The sequence below is a fragment of the Octopus bimaculoides genome, chromosome 4 (genome assembly GCF_046866305.1).
Source record: "Octopus bimaculoides isolate indiv1 chromosome 4, ASM4686630v1, whole genome shotgun sequence".
NCBI lineage: Eukaryota > Metazoa > Mollusca > Cephalopoda > Octopoda > Octopodidae > Octopus > Octopus bimaculoides.
This window is the reverse complement of record NC_142931.1, coordinates 86,858,019-86,873,285: the sequence shown is the minus strand read 5'-3', so window position 1 is coordinate 86,873,285 and position 15,267 is coordinate 86,858,019. Positions and strand designations below refer to the sequence as shown.

Sequence of the window (15,267 nt, the reverse complement as noted above, 5' to 3'; positions counted from 1 at the left end):
TAACCTCACTCATAACACTAACCCTAACCCTAAAACCCTATAACTCATAACCATAACCCTAACCCTAACCCCAACCCTAACCCTAAAACCCTAACCCTAAAACCCTAACCCTAAAACCCGAACCCTAACCCTAAAACCCTAAACCCTTACTAGGGAATAATGTTATAATTAAACAGGGAATAACACACTTGACACCGGCAAAAATTATTGTTTATAAAAATAGCAGTAACTGTATTCAGCTGAATAGATGTCAGTGATTGGTTGAAATTACAGAAATACAACTTTTACATGAAATAACTTGCAATATATAAATTTTTGTTAAGAAAGCTAAGAGAAAAAGATGTTTTATATGACACATTCTACCAGTATCCCAAGTTTGAAAGTGTTTCGTTAAGAAAACAAGTGTTGCTCGTCAAATCAGAAAGATCCTATATATATATATATATATATATATATATATATATACATAGATAGATAGATAGATAGATAGATAGATAGATAGATAGATAGATAGATAGATAGACAGATAGATAGATAGATAGATAGATAGATGTGTGTGTGTGTGTGTGTGTGTGTGTGTGTGTGTGTGTGTGTGTGTGTGCGTGCGTGCGTGCGTGCGTCCGTGCGTGTGTATAAGTTAGTGGTCTAGAACTTTTACGCTATCAGTGTAATCTTATAAAATAACCATTGACATGAACTTCATTTTCGCCATAAATCAATAAATAAAAAGTTAATGGCTTTTAAAGTTTGCAAATTTTTTGTAATTTTAGCCAATCGAACGCCACAGACATATAGGTGCCTGTTTCCATAGTAACAAGCCAAGCTGTTACCAAGCTGCTTACCACATGTTCTTTTTGTCACTTATTAAATGATTAAAGCACATGGGGTATGAGGTGATCACGAGACGTGCTAAAAATAACAGCTAAATAAGCCTTAAATCAAGCACGAACTTTTTTTCTTTGTCTTTGCATAATCGTATGAATTCCCGAGTGTAGAATACAAATTCAAGCAGAATTCTGCCAATATTTAATTTGTTTACAGTTGACAAAACCTGCTGTCATGCACAAAATTACAGCTTCCAAATCTTGTTTTCTGACTGGATAAAATGATCAAACTTTAAACCTCTGTAACTTGTTTTAATTTTTTTTCTGGAAAAAGTGAAGGATCTTTTCAATTTGACGGCTAGATTTTTTAATAATTTTTTTCTAACTAAACACTTTGAAACTTCGAATACTGGTAGAATGTGTCGCATAGAACAGGGTTTACTCTTAACGTTTTTGACTAAATTTTGTATTTTAGAAGTTATTTCGTGTTAAAGTTGTCGTATTTGGATAATTTCAACCAATCAATGACGTGCATTCAGCTGAAGAAAATTATTGCTGCTGTTTGCGAACAACTTCCGGGTCCACTCCCCTATCAAAATCCTTCTTTAATAACCAGAGATGTTTTATAGCAACATAGGTTTGCTGTATCAGGGTTGATTTAAGGCTAAATAACAACAACATTATTACTGAGATAGACCAACGACGGAGCCGTTTACCATTTACTTGTTTCATTCATTGGACTGCGGCTGTATAGGAACACCGCCTTGAAGGGTTTAGTCGAACAAATCGATCCCCAATAGTTATATATTTTTAAGACTGGACCTTATTCTATCGGAGAGTTTTTTGCCGAACCGCTATGTTGCGGAAACATAACACACACACACACACATATAAGTACAAACGACGGGCTTCCATACAGTTTCCGTCAACCTTAGAAGACAATTGCCTAAGTTGCCGCACAGTAGGACTGAACCTGAAACCACAATGCTGCAAAGAGAACTAGTTAACGACACAGCAGAAGAAATACCGCTATATATATTAATACACCCCCCCCCCACACACAACACGTCCATTGGATGGTGTAAGTTCGTGATAGAACCAGAGTCTAAAATAGTGTGATTCCGCTTCTGTCTATGCTTAAAACTGACATAGTTGAGTAAGATGCAACATTCAAAGGCATTTTGGATCGACGTTAAACCTCTGCTGCTTTGTTTTCGCTTTAGGTAAAGGCGGTCTACGTCACTGTTTATGTGGAAATTATGTGTGCTTGTTAGTATTTTCTGGGTTTTCACATCAATGGCCTGGATGCCATCAAGCGTCCAATCTAGCACCCCAAAACGTTAGTATAAGTACTGGCACTGCAAACACATTGTGGGACACTGTTTTATTGAATGCAGAGAGTTCTGAGGTCCAAAATTTCTGTAATATTCTTTAGTGACACGTGTTTTGCTACAGGTGCCATTGTAAGATATATTTTCATCCATCCCTAGATACGTGTAACATTCTTCGTCAGATACAGGGGAAACAGTCAAATCATTCATGGAGATGTTACTAATCTGGTTTATAGTTTTACCCCTATCCTGACCAAACTCCAGCCCTACATCCTTTGAGAATGTTGTAACTAGGCCAAAACTCTTTTTCATCTCATGCATAAAGTTTTTCATCTTTGCATAAAGTTCTAAGTCATCCAAAAAGAAACAGTGTGTAATTTTGGTATTTCTGTTTCCTTGTGAACCAGTGAGATATTCTTCAGATTTCCTTAACATGAATTACAAGGGATTTACCGAAATGATGGATGGATGGATGGATGGATGGATGGGGTAAGTGTATATGTAATTATTAAATTATCTAAATTATATCAGATTATTATTTTCAATATAAAGGGAATTATGATTCTAAAAAAATTTTTCAATAAAAATTTTAATTTTGTAAAAACAAAAATTATAATTCTGGAAATGACAGAATTATTCCCCTTGCGCAATTGTCCCATCACAACTGGAGCCAGTAGGTCTGGGCCTCTGGGATGGCAAGTGCCCCGACGAAATAACCCTTTTCACATACGCAGGAGGAAAATCTTTAAACTGGAACTCAACGTTCTCTGGCTCCAACTTTGCTGCATCAACCGCAAACCCGGGTATCGCTATTCATAACGCAGAGAGGAAGATAAACAAATACAGGGGCCTGGCCAGTTGCCATCAGTTTGTGCCGATCACTGTCTCGAGACATCAGGTGTTCTTGGACCCTACACTTCTGATTTCCTCCGCAAAATCGAGATAATTACAGCCCATCTGAGAAATGGAGTGACTTGGCATTAAGGAGTGAAACGTACAATTTCTTGTAATTCAGACCGCCTCATGGGTTCCAGCAGACAAAATGGAAAAGACGTTCCTCCAAAGGATGGCGAGCGAGATATACTGGAATAGTCATTCGGATTCACAGTGCTCACACTTGCGGATAGCCATCTCCGCTCTGATAGCGGTGAGCAGGGATATGGTCCGGGGACCGAGAACGCCGATGAGAAAAAGAGCTTACAAAATCTCTGAGTAACTCCTACAGTTATTGCGCGGCGCAAAGCATCCTCGGTGTTTATTTCATCAGTGAATCAATATATTTTAACTAGTTAAAATTACAACAGCAGTGAGAAGACAATCGTTAGCTTAATGAGTACATTAAGTTCAGAAAGGGAAGGGAGACAACCCCGAAATTTTAATTAAATTTGTACTGAGCAATGTACTGGAATGTGTCTGATCTTAACATCAGCGGCACATTGAAAATAAAGTCGTCCCCAGTACTGCCTGACCAAAGACGACATAGATATAGGATTTATATATGGGGTTCATTGGGGGGGGGGGGGAATCATAGGGATCCCAAATCAGAAGACCGCCAAATCAGAAAGATCCAATCATAGTTAACATTCTTGGCCGCGCGTTAAGTTATATTAACATCGACTTCACCATTTGGTTTTCAAGTAGAGCGTGACTCCGTATATTCACCTTACCCACCGTCAGTCCTTACTGTACGTTTAGTTGGATATTTCATAGTTATGCACAATTGTATTTCATTTTCTTTCAGAGTAATGAACTAAAGCAAACACTTGATTTATTCTAGTCAATAAAAATAAACAGCTTTAAATTTGTTTAACCACACGAAAACATTATCAATATTGATTTTTTTGTTTGTTTGTTTTTGGAGGTGGGTGGTGAGCATTTAATTTGTTTTTAGTTTGGGGCGAGACTTTTTCGAAATCATTATGAACATTGATAAATAGGTGAATAAAGAAACCTCATAGTGGATGATTCTACCTCTCATCTCGTCAAACACGATAAATTAAGTACCAGACATTTACTGTTATTGATTCAGATGTCTTAACATAAAACTAGCCCTAGCCAAAATAAATATCCCCTTAATTCTGGAGCCAGCTGAATTGTCCATCGACGATAAGAAGAAATCTGATAGGCTTTTCTTTACTCTTGGGCTAGAAGTTGATGCCTTATACGAAATGTTAATCGATTCTTTTGCTCCAGCACATAACCTAAATACAGAAGGGGATTATTGCGCCCGTAGCCGAAAGGAGTAATATTTTGAAATACAGTAATTTGCTGGAGAATCCTTTTTTGCAACCTGAGACTTTCGAAGGGCTGCTGACAACCAAATTTTTGTCATTGTTGATACCTCAATTTACCTAAATACCAGATGATGTTACTGACGTTGTTTGGCTGCTTTCCCAGTGTTTTAGCTTCAAGATTACCTGCATGAATTACCTTTAAAATGTTTAAAAGGACATGACAGAATTACTTCCTACTGTGCTTAATGTAAACTGTTATTAGAAATTTTAATAAAACTTAAATTTTTAGTATAAACATGAATGCAATATATTTCATTAGAAAAACAAGTGAACCGGTTTCTTGTTTACAAAACCAACAAGCGGGATTCTGGTTTAAGCCCCCCATACAACCCTTCGTAAGATTTGTATTGTGTTGTATCTAGTTTCAGCTCATGAGCTGTGGCCATGCTAGGGCACCGCCATTTTTTTTTTTTTGTTTTTTTGTAATTTTCAGAAAATTATTGCGAATTCCTGTTCCACACACGGGGATTCATCGATTAGGCAAAAAAAATGTGTGATTTAAGGGGGATTTAGTAGTTTTAGCACACCTCACGACCACCTGATACCTTCCTCGTCTCTTTGTCACTCTGGCATGTATTGATGTTTTTCAGTTTTTTCTTCCCATAAATACATTTCATGGAATGATGATGCTACCAAGAGTGGTACAGTGCTGGGATTTAAGGAAAAAATTCATACTGTCCGTATTTTAAACTCTGATTAAAATTTTCTTTTAATAGAACTTTTAGGATTTATGGGGTGAGGGAGGGTTAAAGCAATTTATATATATATATATATATATATATATATATCATAATAGTGTGAATTCCCGTATAAAAAACACAAATTCACCAAAATTTTCTGAAAATTACAAGCCATAAAAAAATTATGAAATCAAAGTTTAAATCAGACACATTTTTTTATGCATAATCGTGTGAATTCCCGTGTGTAGAATACGAATTCGCGAAAAATATATGAACGTTATGAAGGGTTATATGGATTGCCTAAACTAGAATTCTGCCAACCTACAAATTATATTTCATTTTAGATATTAATAAAAAAAAATAATACAGTTAGTTCTTAATTTTGGTAACGTGATTAAGATAAAACAAGTATATTTCTTTCGAGTAAATATAACCAACACAAACAACTAAACAAACCGTTCAGATGACAGAAGAGCGTACTTGAAAACCCAAAGCTAAAGAGCACCCGGAAGTGTCCGGTCACGTACATTATGCAAGCATGGCTGTCTTTTTAAGGACGATATTGTTTACTGGTTCTCGGTCGAGACCTCAGGCTTGTTTGTGCAAAGGAAAACATTCCTTTGGAGTCCACAGACCTATGATTAATACGATTTCCCCTGATGAAGAAAGAAAGAAAATATTAACGAAGAAAGGTTTCCTTCAACCGAAAATTAACAAAGTGAAAGACTCAAAATTCAACACAAGAAAAGACAAAATAGTTGGAACGCAAGAAAATGCTTTGATGTTTCATAGCGAAAAACTTTCATCAGAAGATCCAAGATTCGGGTTAGCTTACTTTCTTCCCTTCTTTTCTTCAGAACACTGTATTTGTATTAAGTGAAGTTATTTCAGAAGAATGCTATGCGAAGTTCAAACATTTACGATGGTCAACCCAGAGTTCGAGCAGTCCCTTGAACAAAGGTGTTCTGATCGCGTCCATTCCGTCACTTCGTTTTGTTTAGATATTGTTTATTTAATCATGTTCTTTAAGATGTTGGATGTATGATTTAAAGGACATTTGGCTGTTATTTCTATTTATGGACGGCAGCTGAATAGCTCCATCGTTAAATCGTCCTTTAGTTTGTAAGAAATATTAGCCCGTAGTTGCTTCATTATTCGTAATATAGTTCATAAAGTAGATGTAAGATGCTTGTATTATTATCTGCCAAGTTATGTTACTTTTCGATTGTGGAAATAAAGGTGAAATTAACAAATCGAAAGTAAGTTGGAACTGGTGAAGGATCAAAAAGGATGTACTCGCCTGATGATAATTCAGATATTTATATAAAATATTCGGACAAATTAATATAACAGTAAAATATAATGTTTTCATTTAGCTATGCTGAAAGAACTCGTGACTCTGTTACTGATTATTTAGTACGTTAATTTCATCTTGAATCCCTCCTTCCACGATCTGTACGGCTTCCATTCAGCCAAATCTCGCGGGTTCCACTTTTGTTATTCAATCTCAATCGTTCCTGGTCCGTGAAAAACTCGGTGTAAATACTCGTTGCATTTGTTAGAAGCAAAGTGTTTAATTGTTTCTGGCACGAAAACCACGCCTTTTTTTTAGTCTCTCAGATTAGAAGTTTCGTGCCAGGTCGCACCATCTCATTGTGCGCAGACGAACCTCTTTCTTGTCCACATTCCTTCAAATTATCGTGTTTCAACGCTGGGTTATGACTCTCTAAATTTCATTTTCTCTTTTAGATTACCAATCTACCTCCTACAGATGCTCATTTCGACCCAACTTGGGAGCATCTACGTGGTCGTACGACAAGTTAGAAATAACCAAATTTTACCCCAATTTCCCTCAAATCACAACCTAAAAATTACTTTGGCTCATGTGATCCTGCGTTCTCTGCACATAGGATAAGACGATGGGATGGCCATGCTTGGGATGCGTTTATCGTAGATCTATTCAGTATTCACTCAGTACCAAACAGTATCAACAAAGCCCATTCATACAAACGATAACATGATCCCACCTTCTGCAAACAAGTGTCATCCACATAATCTATACACATTGAGTCAAACCAACACTGCTTCCATGAACAGACACCCAAAACGTTCTTATATGGGGACATAACTTTTTGCCAACAGAAGAAAAACACACCTTCACTCTCTTTAGTCTTAGACAACAACTAAAACGCTCAACGTTTCTGCAAACGCTAGGCCTCACAATCTCTGATGACCTCATCTGGCAATCTCACTTCCATAGCATAGTTAAAACTGCGTTCTGGAGTTTAACCGTCTTCAGGACTAAAAATTTTTTTAGCTCAGCCCCTATCACAGACTCCCTGTCTTCTTATTCTATCTTTTCAACCACTATTATTACAGCCTGCCACCTAGTTGCATACTCTTCAAACCCTAGCCCACCAATCTCTCTTCCTCTCTTCACTTAATCTGTGTTCTTAATACCAACCATATTTCCAATCGTTCCACCTCAAGACGTGACCTGAAAATTCCATCCAGTCCATTTTATTACTGTTGTTTAGTCTCAGATTAAGCTTCTACTCAAAAGCTTTTTTCATTCATTACTTTTTTTCTTTCAGACATGTCTTATCCTATGTTCCTATTTTAAGTCAGTAAGGGCGAGTTTGGGTTGTTGTTTCTAGTAGGTCCAGTGACCACATAGAAGCACTCTAGTTGCTTCATTCCCATCCAGATTTCTTTCTTGAATAGCTGTCAACTGCCAGCTATTCAAGTAAGTAATGGCCACAGTTGCTTCCCCTCAACAGAAACATTTATAGATACGGTTTTATATAACTATTTTGTTAACTCCCTTAGATTTACCGACAACTCCTGTAACTGTAAAATGAAGTACCCGCAAAGATTTCTAGTGAAGTTGCTTCCTCGTCTGTTTCAATACTGTGAGCTAATAACGTGTTGTTAATTACGAAGTAGTCTTAATTAGTAGGCCTAAGAGCATAACTTTCCATCGGTGATAATCCCCTGACTTTTCTTTCAGTTAATATCCATTGTATTCCTTCCATTTTTTTTAAGCAGGAGGTTGTGATTTAGAGACTTAGCTGCTATTTCGAGAATATCCTATGTTAATTCAAACAGCTTCTCGTTGTGTAACCTTATTTGCAGTTAGATGGAATGAACCACTTTAAAATTAGAGTCTTATATCTATGGATAATAGTTAAACTTAGAACAAGATACACCCCACTGATTGTTCAGTAGTCGCGGACATGACTCAGCCATTCAATCATAGGAATGTAACCATGCTAGAGCACAACCTTCGAGCATTTTAGTAGATTATTTTGGCTCCAGTACTTTGTCTTGCATTCATTTTATCACTCTCTCTTCTCTCTCTCGAAAAGCTCAGTTCGCCTACTTATTTACTTTCATTCAAAGAGTTACCTCCCTTTAGGTAGTAACCGCCACTAAGTATTAACCCATAACGCGCTGGGATTTACATTTAAATATAGCATGGACTGCTGAACACATTTCATGAAAATGAGACTACCATGCACACTTAAAACACAAAAAATAGTTTAAATATCTTAGTATGTAATGGTGGCAAGTTTTACATCATCTGAAAAGTCATTAGTTGAACTAATCGTCTTCTTGCATTCTGGGGAGTATTGGAGCTTTTGAGTGCCATGTTAAACCCAACAAACGCCCATAAATTAAATGCATCTATCTGGGCCACGATCGTGGCCTGTCGACCATTGCCTGACGGCCACGATCGTGGCCCTCTGTGCTTTGTGTGTTAACTCCAGTAAACACAAACATAGACACACACACTCATATACAGGCTTCTGTGCCATTTCTCCAATCAAATTTCTCTCATAGCATATTGTGTATGGGAGAGTATAACGAAAGTATATCTAGGGATCAGAATTAAAATTGACCAAATTCTTAAATATTGATAACTTTTTGTTGTTTAGCCCAAAGTCAGCCTTAAGAAGACTTCTGAGTAAAGCATTCCAGCTGTGACAATCCCCTACTTTCAGATAACATTATCCAGTGTATCTATCCTTTTTTTAAAGTCAGCTGGGTGTGATTCAAAGGACGTTTACTCTTTTACTTGTTTCAGTCATTTGACTGCGGCCATGCTGGAGCACCGCCTTTAGTCAAGCAAATCGACCCCAGGACTTATTCTTTATAAGCCTAGTACTTATTCTATCGGTCTCTTTTGCCGAACCGCTAAGTTACAGGGACGTAAACACACCAGCATCGGTTGTCAAGCGATGTTGGGGGGACAAACACACACACATACATATATATATATATATATATATATATATATATATACATATATACGATGGGCTTCTTTCAGTTTCCGTCTACCAAATCCACTCACAAGGCCTTGGTCGGCCCGAGGCTATAGTAGAAGACACTTGCCCAAAGTGCCACGCAGTGGGACTGAACCCGTAACCATGTGGTTAGTAAGCAAGCTACTGACCACACAGCCACTCCTGCGCCTTAGCTTGTTTTTTTTTAACAAGTTGAGCAATTCTGCAGAATTGTTAATTCATACAGTTTGTTTTAGTATTTCAAGATACATGATATGTTGTTTATAATATCAATATTCTTTAAGGCGATAGCTGGCAGAATCGTTAGCATGTTGGGCAAAATGTTTAGCAACATTTCATCTATCTTTAGATTCTGAGTTCGAATTCAGCTGAGATCAACTTTGCCTTTCATCCTTTCAGGGTTGATAAAATAAGAATCAGTTGAGCATTTGTGCCAAAATTTGAAATTAATATTATTCTTTATTAGATTTCATGTTCTTTTATCTTTGATATTATCTAATTCTTTCAGATCCGAGATTAATATTGCCAAATCTAGAAAGACTCGTTATAAAACTGGAAAAATTTTCTTGGAAGGTAAAAGACTGATTATGGATGCATTGGAAAGTGGTGCTGAGTGTTCTGTCATGTATGTAACAAGTGAAGTAGAGCCAGTCAGTCTACCAGCTCATCTTGTTGGTAAATTTCCTATCTATAAAGTTCAATATAAACATTTGAAATTATGGTCAGATGTTGTTACACCATCTGGCATTGCAGGTAAGAAGTTCCGTTTATTTCTACAAGTAATTTTTTTTCTTTCATATGCTGTACTGGACCTCTTATCCAGGAATACTCTACAATACCACAATTTACTGTACTCTGTATTGACTAAACATATCCTTTTTTTGTTTGTTTGTTTGTTTTTATTAAGTCAATTAATTTGCATATGATGTGTTAAAAATAGTTTTGTTTTTTACTTTTTTTAAGACGACTGATATAGATTAAACATTCTCTGCTTCAGAAGTGTATTAATTTGTACCTATATCTGTGAAATTATATCCTGTTTTTTCACTTTTTCTCTTTAATTTTCATCTTATAAACATTATACTGTATACATGGTGCAGTATGATATATTTTAATAATTTTAATTGGTTTAATAAATATCAAACAGGCCCTGATTTAGATTGATGCTTTCATTGCGCCTATCTTATTTTACAAAATTATAAGGACCATGCTTTTTTTGTCTTTTTTTTTTTTTTTTTTTTTAATAAAATCTGAAAGTATTTGAATTTCTTTCAGCTATTTTCAAAATGCCAAGTACTGGAGAATCCCTTGTTACTCAGACTAAGTCAATTCCTTTAACTATTATTCTTGATAATATCCGAGACTCTGGTAACATGGGTACTTTGATACGATCTGCTGCTGCTGTTGGCTGTTCAAAAGTTCTTGCATCTGTAGGTAAGTAATATTTTATCTAGCATATAATAATTTAAGGAAAGTCTATTTAATATGGCCACCAACAGAGAGACCAGCTATCTGAGTTGACAGTAGCATGATAGAGAAAGTAATTAAGGTAGCTGCTAAAATAAGAATTGGCTGGGTGAAGTTCAGAGAACTGTTACCTTTATTGGTTACTAAGGGCCTCTCCCTCAGAGTGAAAGGTAAACTGTGATGCCTGTGTACAGACAGCTATGCTACATGACAAAAAAACATGGGCTGACTGCAGAGGACATGTGAAGGCTTGAAAAAAAAATGATGCCAGCATGCTCTGCTGGATGTGCAATGGCACTCTGCATGTACAACAAAGTGTAAATATTTTGACAGAAAAATTGGGTATAAGAGGCATCAGATGTAGTATGCCAGAGAGAAGACTGCACTGGTTTGGTCACGTGATGTGTATGGACAAGGACAGCTGTGTAAAGAAGTGCCAATCTCAAAATATGAAGGGAATCTGTGGAAGAGGAAGACATGTGATAAAGTGGTGAGAAATGATCTTCAAATATTGAGCCTAACAGAGATGACAAAGGACTGAGACTACTGGTGATATGCTGTGCTTGAAATGACCTGCCCAGCAAAGTAAGATCCATGTCCATGACACCCTCTCTCTCCTACAATCCACCCATGCTCACCACTGTGGTTTCACTTATCACCTCCATTCTCCCTCATGTGTCCACTTACCTATCTACACATAATATGCAACTGTTAAATCCCTTCCCTTCCTCACCACTTCTAGCTACCATTCTCCTTTTGAAATCTTATGAACTCACCTGCCTACCCATCTTCTATCTTCAGTCCACCCCACTATATACATCACCCTCTAACTTGGGTGTATGGGCCACTACCTGCTCTCTATCACATCTTCACCATCTTTCTCTCCTCGTTCTCTTCTCCATCTGAGGAAGCCATGTCTTTCTTCTAATGCAAGACGCCTTTCTCTCTCTCAATACTACTCCCACCTCACTTGAAGGGGTCTTGTCTTGCAAGTTACCTGGTGACTTCACTGTTGCTGGTGTCACATAAAAAGCACCCAGTACACTCTGTAAAGTGGTTGGTATCAGGAAGGGTACAGCCAGCCACAGAAACTATGCCAAAGCAGACAGCAGAGCTTGGTGCAGTCTTCTGACTTACCTGTTCCTGTCTAAACATCCTAACCCTGCATGGAAAACAGACATCTTATGATAATGATGATGATCTTTTCTTTATATACGTAGTATACAATGAGAAAATCAATATATATTCTAGCATTAATTAAACATGATTTGCTACTGAAATATTACATATATTAACATTTATAGCCACAAGTATGGCTGTGTGGTTAAGAAACTTGCTTTGTAGCTATATGATTTGGGGTTCAATCCCACTGTACAGCACCTTGGGTAGATGTCTTCTACTATAGCTCTGGACTGACCAATGTTCTTTGAGTGAATTTGGTGAGCAGAAACTTGCCATGCGTGTGTTTGTATATTTTCATTTGTTCCCACCATTGCTTGACAACTCGTGTTGGTTTGGCTTTGTCTCCATAATTTAGTGTATCAGCAAAAGAGACCAATAGAATAAATACTAGATTTGAAAAATAAGTACTGGAGATGATTTTTTCAACTAAGCCTTTCAAGGTAATGCTCTGTCTAGCATGGCTGCAGTCCAATGACTGAAACAAGTAAAGAAGAAAAGATATTCTGTTCTATCTGATGAACTGTATATGCTGCTCAAGATGTTATAAATCTCTTCTCCCCTGATGTTGACCATCACTAATTTGAATGAACTAATGTGTTTAACTGTAGGAGTTTATGGTTTATGTATAAAGAATATTACCAACCAGTGGTCTGAAGCTTTTGATGGTTTTGACCGAAGCAGTGTTATTGTATTTGACATGAGCAGAACAAAGTTTTTTTGACTGTCATGAGAACCTCCTGGCTAAGATACTGTTATCTTTTATCTTTTACTTATATCAGTCATTAGACTATGGCCATGCTGGGGCACTGCCTTGGAGAATTGTTTAGTTGAATGAATCGACCCCAGTAGTTTTTTTTTCTTTTTTGTTAAGCTTGGTACTTATGGGCTTCTTTCAGTTTCTGTCTACCAAATCCACTCACAAGGCTTTGGTCAGTCCAAGACTATAGTAGAAGACACTTGCTAAAGGTGCCATGTGATTGGGAAGCAAGTTTCTTACCACACAGCCACAAAGCGAATGGACTTCAACCATTTCTCACCTCTTAGATTGGAAGCCTCTCATCAAACCACGTCATCTTAACAAAACTCTCTGTCCAAACTGTAGTCTATCAGTTTAACTGTACACCAGTGTTTGGTTATGTCTCTACACTTTGGATATGTTTCACTATTATTTGTCCTCAACAATGCCAGCTTTAATCATACTTCAGCAAGTGTGCAGTAATCTAAGCTTTACTGAGGATATCTAGTTAAGCAGAAACATATCTGAAGTTGTCTTCGTTATATGCCAGGATAATTAAAATAATATTAGTCATTGACTAATATTGTCTTTTCCTTTCCACATAATTAGCTCTGTTATGTTCATTATGTTAACATAGTAATATTAGCTTAACTATTGGGCAAGAAGCTGGCAGAACTGTTAGCATGCCATGCAAAATGTTTAGTGGCATTTTATCTTATAAACTTCTTTCAGCTATTTTTAAAATGCCAAATACTGGAGGGAGAAGTTCAAATTCTGCCAAGGTCAACTTTGCCTTTCATCCTTTTGTGGTCAATAAAAATATGTATGAGTTGAGCACTGGGGTCAGTGTAATCAATTTAAACTTCCCTCCTTCCCCAAATTTTTGTGCCAAAATTTGAAAACAGTATTAACTTAACTATTGTTTTGCATTCACATTGTGTCTGAATAATTTATTCTTTATTGATTGTTTTAATTCTTAGATAAAAATTTTAAATTGGACATTATAAAAGCAAATAAAATAAAAGTTCTTTTTAGATTAAAATTCCATACACCCTCTCTGATTGATACTGATTAATAAAATATATGAATAAATTAATTATGTGCATTATTTATAAACTTGAACATTATATTATTTACTAATTAAATATGCTTTCATCTTTTAGGGTGTGTGGATATCTGGGAGCCTAAAGTACTACGATCTGCCTGTGGATCACATTTCCGAGTTCCAATCATTAACAATATATCTTGGGGAAGCATGTCAAACTACCTGCAAAAAGAGCCTCAAGTACTATTGGCATCAACTTTGAGTAATGAAATACAGCAATTGCATCCCCATTACAGTTTTGAAGATATTGATCAATTAATCAGACAATCAGAAAGTGATGAGTCAATAGATGATGACTCAGAGACCAGTGAGTCAGACAGTGATGAGACACAAGAAAACAAAATAGACTTATCTGTTGAGGAGGAAATGTACCACAAAGTACCACTATCTCACAATGTGTATCACCGGGTTTCTTATACAGGAAAAGAGATTGTTCTTGTAGTTGGCAATGAAGCTCATGGACTAAGTGCTGATGCTAAAAAGTTTGCTTTCAAACATTATGGCCAGTATGTATCCATTCCATTGGCTAATGGAGTTGATAGCCTAAATAATGTTGTGGCTGCTTCTATTTTTATGTTTGAAATTCGGAAGCAACTGAATAGTTCTCGCCAAGTATAACATATTAACTTTGATTTCAGTAGATTAGAAAGTGCAGTATGTAAAATATGTTTTATATGGATTGATGAAATTTCTGTGAGAATATATTTAAATATACCCAAAGCTTAATTTCACATTTGCACTCGTTGAGCTGTACTTACTATTTAATATTACTTTTGACAGGTGCAGTATGGCCAAATGTTTAAGAAGTTTGCTTTACAATCATGAGGTTCTAGGTGTGATATTACAATGTAGAATTTATTTTATATGTTACTTGTTTCAGTCATTGACTGTGGCCATACTGGGGTACCACCTTGAGTTTTTAGTCGAATGAATCAACCCCAGTACTTTTCTTTTTAAACCCGGTACTTATTCTATCAGACTCGTTTGTCTGAAAGAACACTGATTGTCAAGTGGTGATTGGGGACAAACACAGACACATGCACACACACACACAAGAGGCTTTTTTTCAATTTCCATCTGCCAAATCTACTTACAAAGCTTTAGTCAGCCCAAGGCTACAGTAGAAGACACTTTTCGAAAGTGCCACACTGTGGGACTGAACCCGGAACCATGTGGTTGGGAAGCAAGCTTCATATCATCCTCAGGCCAACCTTTATTTTCTATATGAAATTGGTTAGACAGAAACTATACTGAAGCCCGTTAGTTGGAAAGTACTTGTAATTCAGAAAGTACAGCCTTGACATACAACTGTGCCATACATGTGTGTGGAATACCCAGCCA

The 15,267-nt window shown here is 36.6% G+C and overlaps 1 protein-coding gene across 1 annotated transcript; it reads left to right on the top strand.

Moving 5' to 3' along the window:
- The first annotated feature begins 5,601 nt into the window (after positions 1 to 5,601).
- LOC106879664 (rRNA methyltransferase 3A, mitochondrial) lies at positions 5,602 to 14,661 on the top strand. Its single transcript, XM_089350926.1, has 4 exons — positions 5,602 to 5,954; positions 9,945 to 10,189; positions 10,712 to 10,870; positions 13,985 to 14,661. The coding sequence occupies exons 1-4, from the start codon at positions 5,668 to 5,670 to the stop codon at positions 14,542 to 14,544; spliced, it is 1,251 nt and encodes a 416-aa protein (XP_089207052.1). The 5' UTR covers positions 5,602 to 5,667; the 3' UTR covers positions 14,545 to 14,661.
- Positions 14,662 to 15,267: the final 606 nt, after the last annotated feature.